A 13232-nucleotide genomic window follows, 5' to 3' on the forward strand; every position below is an offset into this window, starting at 1 on the left:
TGGGATAACTGCACACACATCAGGATCTGAGGCTGGCAGGAAGTACAATACCTTCCAGTGCTCTGTCGGTTCCTCCTGTGGAATATTTCTGTTTTAACCAAGCTGAACATTGAATGCTCCTCCTTGCTTGGCCTGGAGGAGGTGAGAGCTTTGATGTGGACATGTGGTGGAAGGGAGCTTAACCCTTCTACCTTTCCTCCTGTTCCCCTCCAAGAGAATACCGTGTGCAGGAAGGGAAGGTCCTGATCCCACTGGGAGCCACTGTCCATGGAGATGTTGTTGTCTCCGTCTACCACATGAGATCCACCATCGGGGGACGCCTCCAAGCCAAAGTAGGAGCTGGTTTCACTTCTCTTGTGGAGGCAGTGTGGGGAACTAAGAGCTGGCTAAACATGGAATCCCCATCATTTCCCTGAGGATTTATTTGAAACTTATATACTTGATTACTTTGAGTATTCAAGTTGCAGAGTGGGCAGTGAATATTTTCCTCCTTTCTGTTCATTACTGGTGTCCTTTGCTGTGTAAATGACATTTCCCTGAGGCCTCTACTCCAAGTGAAATGCTTTCTGGTTTTATGTTTTTGGGACACAAACCTGCTGCTCCAATGTATTCAGTGGGAACAGCTTCATTTCATTGCAAAACTGATCCCAGAAATAAAGAGAAGCAGGGAAAGAAGGCCTGTTCCTCCTGAAGGAAGGTTTTCTGCTGTACAGAGGCTGCAGCAGCAGGGTTGAAGGCAGATGGAAATATTGGGAATAGTTGGGAATATTGAGAAGGAAATATTGCCTGTAGAAGATGCAGAATGAATTCAGTTATGCAGCAGTTAAGATTAACTTTGTTTGGTCTGGTTCTCTCTGCTTTTTCTTTTTTTCTTTTCAGATGACCAACACACAAATATTCCAAATTCAATTTCATACTGGATTCATAGCCCTGGGAACAACCACTCTCAAATTCACCAAGTGAGTGTTTGAAGCTGAACATTGATTAAACCTGTTGCATAAAAACCTGATGAAGGCTGAGGGAGAACAGTCACAGAAATGAAATATGAAAAGCCTGAATTTACTGAAAGCCTTTTTATAGCTTTCCAGAAATATTCTTCCCTTTTAAACTGGACCACTCTTGTCCTCTTTAGGCCTGAGCTGGATGCCTGTGACTCTCCAGACAAATATCCTCAGCTCTTTCATGTTGTACTGGACATAGAAATACAGTCTGCAGACAGACAAACTGAATTAACTCCCCCATGGGAGAACTTCACCACAAAAGACATCAATCCCTCCATTCTCTTCTCCTCCCACCAGGAGCACCAGGACACTCTAGCTCTGGCAGGTAAGAGATTTATTCCCTTTCCACGATTTCTTCGTGCTGAGCTGGGTTTAGTTTAATTCCACCTCTCTGGTGCTCTGCTGTGCTGCAGGTAGAGGTGCCACGGATTCCCCCCAGGATAACATCAGGAACGTTGGGCAGAGCGCATTCTTCTCCTCTCTCAGCTGGCAAGGTAGGCAAGGCTTGCTCTTTAGAGTCAAATCTGCTCCAAAGAACACAAAACCTCCAGTTCCCCTGCCTGGAGCACGGAGTGAGCCTGAGGGATCCCACTGCAGCACGTTTGCTGTTAGATCACAGAGCTGATCACACCCTGACCTTGCAATGGAGTGGGAATTCCTTTCCTGCAACGTCCTCTTCAAACTGAGCTCTGTGGGACCATTGTTGACACAGCTCTAGGGTGAACCTTCACCCGAGGCCTCCTTCATGCTAAAACTTGAAATAAATAAGCCTTGATGAGAAAATTTATGTTAATCTTGGCAAAGGAATCATGGGATCATTTAGGTTGGAAAAGATCTTTAGGGTCAAGTCCAACCATTCCCCAGCACTGCCAAGGCCACCACTGACCATGTCCCCAGGTGCCACATCCTCCATGGATGGGGTCCCCAGCTGTGCCAGGGCTGCAAAACCCTTTTGGGGAAGAAATCTGCCAGCTCTTATTTTAAAAAGCAAAATTATTTTAGCCAAATGCTGCTGTGCTATTCTCAGCTTTCTGTTCTGCTTGTAAGCTGATTTTTACGGGACCTTTGTGATGACCGAACTAACAGCTGCCTAATTTTATTTTCAATCATCATTTAGATCAGAAATCTGACAAAAGTAGCTCTCACCCCACCTCAGAGGATCGAGCAGCGTTGGTGCATGAGGAAAGCGAACAGTCAGATGACGAACTCTTGTCCCTTTCCAGTCAGCACAGTAACGCCAGCGGTGACAAGCCCCACGGGACACCCAAACACAGCAAAAAGCAGCAAGAGCCTCCAGCAGCACCTCCCCCTGAGGACGTGGACCTGCTGGGCCTGGATGGCAGCCCCATGAGCAAGAGCTTTCCCTCGCAGCCCAGCGCTGCCCCCTCTAACTCTGACCTGCTGAATGATTTGTTTGGGGTGGCTGGGCCGAGCTCCCAGAGCCCTGCTGGAGCTGCTGCTGAGGAGGTTTTCCACGTGGGGGGACCCGGATCTGTGCACTCGACCCCGCGGCGCTCGGCGGCTTCGGCGTCCCCGTCGCCGTCCCCGAGGGTAGGAGAAGGTAATGGTGGCTCTGCTGAGCGGGGGGACTTGGGCTTGGAGAATCCCAGGGGGATCTGCTCTCGGCTACCCCCCTTTCATGGGGGGGTCCCAAGGGGCCTCCTCTGGTGCATCCTCACCAAACCCACCTCTACTGGGGGTTTGGAGGTTCCTCACACCAACAACCACTGGAGATCCTCAGTTTTGCCCTCATTATGTGTCCAGTAGTGCACAAGAGTTAAAAAAAAATCCTCTGGGGGTTTGGGTAGACCTACAGCACTATGAGTTGGATTTCTCTTTTAACTTAGGGGGTTTGGAGCTGTGAGAATGATCCTGGAGTAGGAAATAGAGAGTTTCTGTTTCTTCCAAGACAAGGCTGCAGGAGTGGTTGGATAGGTATTAGGGAGAGGGATCTTTTGAAGGATAAAGTGGAGCAAGTGCAAAGAGAGAGGAGAAGAATCCAAGTTTCAGTGGAAGGAATTGGTCACTTGTACCTGGAGAAGGTTGCCCTGCTGTGGCTGTTGTAGGCTCAGTCTGAGAACTCTCACCCAAGAGGTGCAGCAACAGATCAGGAAAAGATTTAGGGACTGATGAGCTCTGCAGAGCCAGAATCACACAGCCCAATTGTCCCAAGGCAGGAGAACAAGGATAAGAGCTTGGGAAATGAAGAGTAGTGACTGAGTAACGTAAGGAATGAGCAGCATCATTACCAGAGTGCAGAGCTTCCTTCTACAAAGGATTCTACCTTTCAGGATGCTTCTAACCTTAAATTTGTCCACAAGAATCTGAGTGAATTCACAGGAGTTTCTTTTGGCTGAATTTGTTGGGGTTTTACAAGAAAGACAGAAGCCTAAACAAATTGATCAAAAATGGAATTTGAGAAGAACTGGATTTTTGTAACAAGTGATGTAGGAAAGATATCCATTATTTTCTAAAAGTCCTTTTATCCCCAGCATGGATCACCTTTACCAGCCTGAAATTATCCTGAGAGGAAGCAGGAATGGCAGGAATTGCAGTAGGGCAGTAAATCCAAGCTCCAGTCTGTCTTCCCCACTGTACTGGCAGTTCAAACTCCATCTGAAGTGCCTGAGCACTTTAATACTCGCTTTGCCTGGCTCTGAATTCAGCTTCTCTCAGGAAATGAGAGATGGGGTCAGTTTGTTGCCATGAACAAGTTATGGGGCTCTTTAGGTTCCCAGGATTTGGGATATCGATGCTCTCCCACAGTCTCAGGCTGTCTCTTATTTGCTACCTGCAGGTATCAGATTTCCTCCCCCACAGCATTCCCTTTCCCTGGAGCACATTCCTGGTGCAAGTTAATGATTTCGTTTTCTCAAATATGTTTTCACAGCCACTGCCTTTGATCCATTTGGAAGCAGCCCCAAGCAAACTGGTCCAGACCTCCTGGGTTCCTTCCTTGGCTCCTCAGCTGTCCCTGGGGATCCTTTCCTTCAAGCCACAAGAAGCCCTTCACCAACAGTGCACAGCGATCCCTTTCACATGGGTAAGAAAGGGGAGGCTCTTCCAGGGTGTTTAAATAAATGGAAAATGTTGCTTTGAAATAGAAATGGAACCATTAAGTACAGACTGATTCTTCCCATAAAACGACTCTAAACCGCAGGAACCCCACGGAACAGGAAAGAGCTTTTTGTCTCTGGACTTAAAGAATATTCAGCATCTCAAGTGTGGTGGGATGAGCTGAGTTGTGCTCAGGTCTCAGGCTTAATTAATAGGCTATTTATATAAGTACAAAAAGAGGCCATGAAGAAAGTCTGCCCACATATTCCTGTGGCTTTGAGGTCTCCTTTGAACCAAACTACCGTTAATTGCACTAAACGCAGCCGTATTTAGAGAAAACAAACATCCGTTGGTGGTTTTAGTTGCAGGCACCAATTTTCTTTAGCTCCAGTACTAACCCTAACCAAATTCACAGCTGAATTTGACTGAAGAGAAGGAATTTTCTTCCATTTGTTTAAAAGTTCCCTAATTTCCTCCTCCTCACCCCAAAATTTAACGTGTAGCCCTGTCTGAAACACATTCTGTCATGGATTTGTTTGTGCTTGGTCATCTAACATGGGAGGAAACATCTAAACATCTCCCTGGAAAGTTGGAAGGGATTTTAAAGATGATCCAGTGGATGATCCTGCCATGGGCACCTCCCACATGAGGCTTTCAGAGTTTGTAGGGTCCCAGTGGCTCCTGGTGGGCACTGGGCTGTGCTGGTGTTGCTGGGCTGCTTTGAGATGCTGATATCAATCATTCTCTTCAGCTTCCAGCACTCCAACGGTTTCCATCCAACCAGATGTTTCCAGTGGTTGGGACTGGCCCAATAAAGCAGGTATGTGGCATAAAATTCAGGGTGCTTAGCAAAAAAAACCAACAAAACCAAAACCTTTAAGGAGCTCTGAGAGGGGAGAGGCAGAGGGAAAATGTGACTGAAAAGAACAGGCTTCCTCTAAAGATTTCCATATTAATAAAAATCTGTGTTTGTTTCCTCAAGAGCTCAGAGCAGGACAGGTGAGGGTGTCCAGAGGTTGTTCCATTCCATGCAGAGCCATGGGAAAAATTTGGGAAGTGCTGTGCATTCCCAGGATGCCACTAAATGTTTGCACGATTCTTTCTAATGTTGGAAGAGTGTGTATGGCCTCCCAAAGTTGCTTCCTGAAGGCTTCTAGTTCTTAAAATATATCCATGTGTCACAATTCCTCTGGCGGTGCAGACAGTCTGGGAACATTCCTGCTGCTATTCCTAATTGGGAGTGGGAGTGCAACAAGTCTGAGGCTGCTGAGGAACCTGACAATGGTACACTCAATTTTAATAGCAGTCTTCTAATATGTGGCTGAGTGCTGGGGAAGAGCTGCACTCTTATCAAACAGGAGGAAAAATGTTCTTTTTTCTTTTATATATATATATTTTTTTTATTTTTTTTCTCTTTTTAAGGTGGTCTAGGAATGGGAAGTAAGTCTGCTGCCACCAGTCCTACAGGATCCCTCCACAGCACTCCCACTCATCAGGCTAAACCCCAAACATTGGATCCATTTGCTGATCTGGGAAGTCTTGGAGCGAGTTTAGCAGGTTTGTACCCCTTATTAAAAAAAGGAAAATAATAAATTACCAGCATTCTTTTAGAGAAATAGGCTGAGCAGCTTGGTATGTGTGGGGCCTCTCAATCCACCTGCGTGTCAGTGCTGCTGCCAGGCTTTCCCTTCTGCCTGATTCTCTGTAAACTCCCACAAATCCGTGCTTTTCCTGATCCCTGGACAAAAAATGTGCTGGCACCGTGCAGGGAGCTCAGCAGGCTCCACGGATTGTAAAGCACCGACCTCTGATAAGTCCAAACACGCTCTGCCTGAGGATGCTCTGTCTTCAAGTGCTGCTACAGGCCTGGGAGGAGAATTTGGCTCTGCAAAGCTGCTGGGCTTCTTGAGGAATTGCTTCCTTCTAGACTTGAGTCATTTTTCTGCTTTGTGGGAAAAGCTGTGGAATTGATCTGCCTCTAATTTGCAGTATTATCTAAAGGTGGGGTATTTGCACCCAGCTACAAAGCTTGACTGCTTAGAAAAGCCTTTTCCCTTTGTTTTATGTCATAAAACAATCAGCAAACCCTCAATTCCAATGCTGAAAAGGCACTTCTGAGAAATCATTGAAGCTTTCCTTAAAGCCCAGCATTGTCTGAGTGTGGTAAATAGATTTTTCTTGCCTTTGTTGCTGCCTTCAGCTCTTTTCGAGCCCTTGTGGTTTGGTGTGATGTTTGTTTTCCCCTTTGCGTCAGCCCCAGCATGGGTCTGGAATTAGGTTTCCCAGTTCCCTCTGCTGGATTTCAGGCTGCTCTGCAGGAGCAAAATAAAAAGTCTGCCAAGCCCCACGTCAGAGCCACCCAGGTCCTTTTAAAACACGCATTCTGTAGGAGAGCGGTGGGGTTTAAAAACAAACGGCTCGGCATCCCCAGGATATTTAAGCACATTTTTGCTGGTCGTGACTAAAGCGAAAGCACTTCATCCAGTTTCCATGACACATTTCCAAGCTGGGAGTAGAGTGTGAAATAATAAAACATCGACCTGTGGGGTACCTCCCACAAACACCATCAGAGCTAGGGGAGCATCCCCTAAAGCAATGAGGTGCTGAGACACATCTCTGTGGATGGTTTTAATCAGCACAGAGTGAGGAGATGCGATTTCAACACCACCAGCTTGCTGTTGGCACTGGCACAGGCTGCCAGGGAGCTTCCTCATCCCTGGAAGTGCTCAGGGCCAGGCTGGATGAGGCTCTGAGCACCCTGGGCTAGCAGAAAGCGTAATGGAAGTGGATGAGCTTTAAGGTCCCTCCCAAATTTATTCATTCTGTCATTCTGTGCTGCCACCATCAGCACAGAGCTGTGGCTCCTTGTTGGCTACACCCAGCTTTCCCTGTTTCCCCGAGCCACCTCCAACTCCTCAAATCCTCACTCTCACCCTGAAAACTAAAGCCTTCTGACAATGTTTTCATAGTTTTAGTTATTTTGCCATGGAAGTTCTATAAGCATAAGTTCTTTATCACATTGCTTCTAAGAAATGTCTTTTGATGGATGTTTCGCATGACCAGTGTGATTGGGAAGGTGGTAACTTAATTATCCAATCCCTGGTCATTGTCAAGAATTTATAAATCCTGGAATCAGAGAATAAGGGTTCTTCTTTCCTGTTCTAACACTGAGAGGCATTTGTGTGAATAAATTCGTGTCCTTTACAACAACCTCGGGGCAAAACCACTCTGCAAAGGAACTGCGGCAGAGCCGAAAGCAGATCTTTGTTTGGATCAGTTCCCCAAATTGAATTCCCTGCTGTTGTTCTCCACAGGTGGGCCCTCGTTTGCCAGCAAGCCCACCACGCCGACGGGCATGGGCGGGGGGTTCCCGCCGTCACCGCAGAAGCCGCCGCCGCAGCCCATGGGGGGCAGCGGGTGGCAGCAGGGCGCGGGTTACGGCTGGCAGGGGACACAGCCCAAAGGGCAGCCCGGAGTGCCCCACGCCTCCCCACAGAACAAACCCAACTACAACGTCAGCTTCTCGGCCACGGGGGCGCAGGGAGAGCGCGGCAAAGGACCCACCAACGTCGGTAAGATGTCGGGATTGAGCATCCTTCGGGTGTCGCTTTGGTTCGCGGGTTAGGGATAAGCGAGTCGGTCACGGGGATTATTTGGTGCTTTGTGCTGTCCTAGATGCTGAACTTTGCTGTTCAGGAAGTCCTGCATTCCAAATGAGCTTCCAAAATAACCCTGGAAGTGTCCAAGGCAAGGTTGGACACAACCTGGGATAGTGGAAGGTGTCCCTGCACATGGCAGGGGGTTGGAACTGGATGAACTTTAAGGTCCCTTCCAACAAAAACCATTCTGGGATTCAATACCACTACTACTACTACTACTACTACCACCACCACTACTACGACTACTACTACCACCACCAATAATAACAATAAAAATAACAATAACACCTTAAAAATAGCATTAAGTAACATCTTCCATGAGAACCTGCACGTTCATTAGCACTGGGAGATTGTTAATGTGATTAACCAAAGGATGTATCTTTTGTAGAAAGCCAGTGTTAGATGCACCCATGCTATGATAATAATTTCAAATCTTTTCGGTTTTCAAGATTCCAAGCCAAAAGTGTCTGCAGATTTTGAAGATTTATTATCTGGTCAAGGGTTTAATGCTCACAAGGATAAGAAGGGCCCCAAAACAATAGCTGAGATGAGAAAAGAAGAAATGGCAAAGGAGATGGACCCCGAAAAACTAAAAGTAAGCAAAATTCTTGGTGATGTTCTTCCAGTCATTCAATGTCCTCAACAGATTTAAAACTCCAAGGTCACACTTCTGTCCTCAACCAGACCACATCAACAATGGCTTGCTCAGTGTCACTTCTGGGCTGCAGCTCTTCCACAGCACTCCAGCCCTGATTAGCAGGCACAGCTAATTGAACTAATCCTCTGCCTCATTAATCCTGTCTGCTTTGGAATTCTCTCATCTCTCCTCAATAAATTGCCAAACTGCAGATCTCTTATGAAAGGGAAGGGAATTCAGTCTGTCCTGCTCTGTATGTGATACATGAGACCACAAATTGGAATTACAGAAGGAGAGAGAGCTCAGAGGGAAAGCTGCAGCACAAGCCAAGCAAAGTTCTAGAAAACAGAATGATCCTCTCAAAATTTTCCGGTTTTAGCCTTGTGGGAAGGTTTTAACCTCTGGGAAGTGACAGCAACCATGCTGAACACCACCATCAGCCACAACAGCTGGACAGAGATCAGGCCATGGAGTGGGCAGGAGTTTTCCCAGCTCCCATTTTTATCCCCACAAAAGCTGTGGAGTTGCTGAAGCTCCCAGCTGATTCGGCCTTCCCAATATAATTCTCTTTGCTCTGATGCATTTTTATTTCATTGGGGAGGCTCAGCCTGAATTGTAAAATCTATTTATGCTTTGGTTTTCACATTTACATTTTACCTTAGCTGAGCTGAGTTTAGGTGTGCAATTAACCTTGCTAAAGCACCAGACAGTTAAACACTTAATTTGTCTTTTGACTATTCCATCAAGCATTACTCAGTGTTTTAGCAGGGATGTTGCTCAAAGTCTGTGTTAACTTTCAAGCAGTGATATAAAAATTAATGACAACTAGACAAAGGTTTCCTGAAGGTTTTCTAAAGCATGGAAAGAAATTGAAGATGCTCCTCAGGGACACAGCTATTCAAATGAAGAAACTTTATCCTGGTGGAATATCTAATGAGAGGCATAAATAGAGACTTACCCTCCTTTCTGCAGGTCCTGGAGTGGATCGAAGGGAAGGAGAGGAATATCAGGGCACTGTTGTCCACCATGCACACGGTGCTGTGGGCAGGGGAGACCAAGTGGAAGCCTGTGAGTATGGCAGACCTGGTGACTCCAGAGCAGGTGAAGAAGGTGTACAGGCGGGCTGTGCTCGTCGTTCACCCCGACAAGGTAAGGCCGGGCTGCCTCCACCTCGAGGGGAAACTGTCGGCGTTGATTAGGAACTCTTGGATGGGATCACTGGGTTTATTGGGCAAACAGCTCTGTAGAAAGTGGGAGCTCATGATTTCTGCTGGTTTCGGAGAAGTTGAGAACTCTGAACTCATCCCTGGAAGTGTTCAAGGCCAGGTTGGAGCAACCTGGGATAGTGGAGGGTGTCGCTGCCCATGGAATCACTTTAAGGTGCCTCCCAACCCAAACCAGTCAGGGGTTTTGTGAAACCACTGCCAGCCCCAAGACTGTGCCTGGAACCTGCTGCTTCAAGCAGCAGAAATTCAGAGCTTTTGTCACCCTCACTGACTCTCAGCTCAGCTGTGCTGCTGGACCACAGTTCCTGCTAAAGGAGATCCAAACCCAACTCCTCCAATGGAACCATCAGGTTGTGTGATTGCCCAGCTCGTGGCTGGTGCTCTGGCTGCTGCCACTTGCTGACCCGGGAGCAACAGCTCCATCTGGGACACCCCATGGGGAGGAGGAAGCTTCCACGTGGCAGGGAATGGAGGCCCTGAGAGGCTCGAGGCTTGGGAGGATGTGGGCTGCCTGAGGTTTGCAGGAATTCTGATTTCATCCAGGAGCTGTGTCAGTTCCACTTCCATGCAGGTAAAATTCCTCTCCCAGTGCCAAGGTTATATTTATTATTTAGGAGGTTACATTTATTATGCCCATGGGACAGGGTTTTATCCCACTCTGGGGGTTGTCAGCTCTGAGGAGCAGCCAAGCCAAGAGATTCTTAAGGAAAGCAGCACTCCAGAGTAGCTTATTTTTGTCAAGAAAAAAGGTGAAAATTCATGGAACTGCTTGGGAATCTGCTCATGTCCCAGCTGTTGTGGTTGGCTTTGGGAGCTCTGACATCGCTCTTCTCTCTCTGTTTTCATTCCAGGCTACTGGGCAGCCATATGAACAATATGCAAAGATGATATTTATGGAGCTAAACGATGCCTGGTCAGAATTTGAAAACCAAGGACAAAAACCCTTGTATTAGGTACTTTCTCAGCCTCCACTCCAGACCCGTGCTAGTGCTTATTTAGTCTCTTGTCACAAATGTCACAGATCAACCAAACTCTGGCTGGAAATTCAGAAGTTTCAGAAAACTAAGAGCCTAATACTTATCATGAAGAACACGAGAAAGGTTTCCTAGTGCTTGTCTCCAGAATCCTGAGCTCAGAGGAACTCTGGCCAGCTGGCTCACCCTACCAGAGCCACAGGGTTACAGTTTCTGGTAACTTTTCTATTTCAGTTTGGATTCCAATGGGACAAGAGAGAACACATACTGGGAAAAGGTGGAATTGGTCTGTCTCCAACGAAGTGTAGCTGGTGAATTTCCTACTTTTTTTTTTGGTGTGGTGTGATATGGCAACACTTCAGTTGAGTTCAACAACTGCTGGTGAGGCCCAAATTTCAATGTACATTTTATTTTTCCTGGGTTTGGATTGAATTATCCAGTTGAAGTGCTCAGCTGTGGTTTAGGCACACTCCTAACAGTCACCATCTGCTGCTTAATTGCTCATCTAGTGTAGTCTGGCTGAAAAGAGCCAAAGCTGGATCCCTGGTTGGGTCAGTGAGGCAGCTGCCTGCTGCTTTTGCATTAATGCTGAGCTTCCCCTCACGGTCCCACAGTGAAACGTGCAGGCAGAATTCCTCAGCAAGAGCTTCAGGAAGCAAGCAACGAGCCCTCAATTCCACAGCCCCTTGCTGGGTTTGTTTAGCAGCAGTTTTGGGGGAAAGGGTGAATCCACCTTGTCCAAGTGAGGAATGAGCACGTGCTGCATTTCCCATGGTCCTCAGTAGCAGCTTGAAACCATCAAACTTAAAACATCAAACCAACAACTTAAAATTCTGCTGGGAAGGTTTAGAAACTTCCCAGTTTCTGGGTAACATTTCCCTTCCTGAGGATTCAGAACTTCTTCCCAGCCCACTTGTATCACCTTTATGCCTTCATCAGCTCCAGAGCACTTGGCCAAGGCTCTTGGCAGGCTGAAACCTGTTGCAACTTCATTTTTCAGATCGTGGTGTACGAGCTGTCACACAGGCATCCACAGACCAGGTCTGATTTCTGAGGTCACTCCAGTGCAAATTGATTATCTTAGAAGTTTCTATTGGACCAAAGCAATAACATCACAAGGAAATCTCTCTGTTGCTGAAGCTGAAGCAGCTTTCCTAGCTCAAAAGAAATTCAAACTTCACCCCAAATTCCGGTGTTTTTCTGTAGAGTAACTAAAGCTAGCAGTTTCTTTACCAACACCTATCTGTATTTGAGGGATACTCAGAAGATGGGCAGGAAATAATGTGTATTTACTGCCTCAGGAACAGGTTGCTATCAGACGTGAGTCTTTAAGGCTGGTGGTTTTCAAGACAATCCACTACTTGTTGCACTTACATTTTCAAGTGGCAAAGCTATTACTGCAAAGACAGTGTGTCAAAGTACATGGCTTTCTGTATAAAACTCATCCTTTTGTTGTACTGGTCCATTATTTACTGCCATTAACTGAAAATGTGAAACCAACACATAGGTCTCCTTTTATATAAAAGACCTTAAGATAATAGTAACAAACTGGATGTTATTTATTAATGTTTTGATCCAGTACGTGCTTGTCTTATTTAAAGAGATAACTGGAATGTGAATCATGTTCCTGTGATTTGTTGGTTTATTGTTTCTCATTGACATTTGTAGATATTGTGACCTATGCCAATATAATAAAAAGGATCTCATTACTATAACGTACTTTTTTTAATGATGAAAACCTCATTAGCTTTGTATCGAGTTTGTCACGGCACATAACTCTGGATACTCATCCATTCACAAAATACAAATCCATCATTAAACTTTACCAAAAAAAAAAAAACCAACAAACCCACCCCTCTACCCCACTTTAAGCTTTGATTACTTCCATCCCTCATGTTTTTATGGATGCATGAAAGTATTAGGACGTATGTATATCCAAATAGTTAACTAAAAAAACCCCATTCTTGTCATATCTGGTAGTGACAGAGGTTATCAATGTTCAGGTTTACTGTTTGACTAAATTATTGTAATTTTTGTAAATACGGTATATACTCGATGAAATTGTGACTGGTCTAAAACATTTGTATATACATTAAAAAGCTCAAATTAACATATTCATCTATCTTTTGTGCTTGTGACCACGAGGTTCAAGTCCTACATCTGCTCCTGTGTGTGAGGGGTGATGAGCCCTGGCTGGGTCACTTTTATCATTATCCACAGGTTGCCATTCCAGGTGCTTTTCCCAAATTATTTGGAAACAACTCGGCATTGCTGTTCTTAGGCTACTGCCTTCAGAGACCCACAGCCAAAGAAGTCAGCAAACATAACATTTTTCAATATTTTTTTGAAGCAGTTAGTGGATTAAGCCTGTTTTAATAAGCCTTCTGGCTCAAAATTATTTAAAATAATGAAAAATGGGGGGAAAATACGTATCAGGGAAGAGCTGAGGAGGTATCTGAAGGTATCTGGGGAGGGTTACTGAAAAGGTTGTGCAAAATCTCTAAAATGCTTTTCTTGGGACAAAAATGCTGTTGTTGGGTCAAAAAGGTTGTTTTTGAGGAAAAACGCGAAAGGTTCTTGGGGCAAAAAGGCCATCGCTGAATTAAAAAGGCCATTGTGGAAACAAAGAGGCTTCTCTTGCGTCAAAAATGGGAGCTCCAAAGCGTCATCTCAAAAAT

General features: G+C 45.8%; 1 protein-coding gene across 6 annotated transcripts in view; it reads left to right on the forward strand.

Annotated features, from left to right (window-relative positions):
- Positions 1–12668, forward strand: part of DNAJC6 (DnaJ heat shock protein family (Hsp40) member C6) — a 42713-nt gene extending 30045 nt beyond the window's left edge. For 4 of the 6 annotated variants that reach the window (XM_015636657.2, XM_015636656.2, XM_015636659.3 and 1 more), the window contains 12 exons: positions 215–332; positions 880–959; positions 1133–1326; positions 1415–1495; positions 2119–2562; positions 3892–4044; positions 4810–4878; positions 5481–5615; positions 7373–7630; positions 8167–8312; positions 9327–9503; positions 10432–10889. In XM_015636657.2, coding sequence (XP_015492143.1) covers positions 215–332; positions 880–959; positions 1133–1326; positions 1415–1495; positions 2119–2562; positions 3892–4044; positions 4810–4878; positions 5481–5615; positions 7373–7630; positions 8167–8312; positions 9327–9503; positions 10432–10533 — 1957 coding nt within the window. In that variant the 3' untranslated portion in view covers positions 10534–10889. Of the gene's footprint in view, positions 1–214; positions 333–879; positions 960–1132; positions 1327–1414; positions 1496–2118; positions 2563–3891; positions 4045–4809; positions 4879–5480; positions 5616–7372; positions 7631–8166; positions 8313–9326; positions 9504–10431 lie in introns of all 6 variants that reach the window. The other 2 variants (XM_015636655.2, XM_033516391.1) reach the window with 2 other exon arrangements.
- Positions 12669–13232: the final 564 nt, after the last annotated feature.

The sequence above is a fragment of the Parus major genome, chromosome 8, assembly GCF_001522545.3.
Source record: "Parus major isolate Abel chromosome 8, Parus_major1.1, whole genome shotgun sequence".
In the NCBI taxonomy this organism is placed as follows: domain Eukaryota; kingdom Metazoa; phylum Chordata; class Aves; order Passeriformes; family Paridae; genus Parus; species Parus major.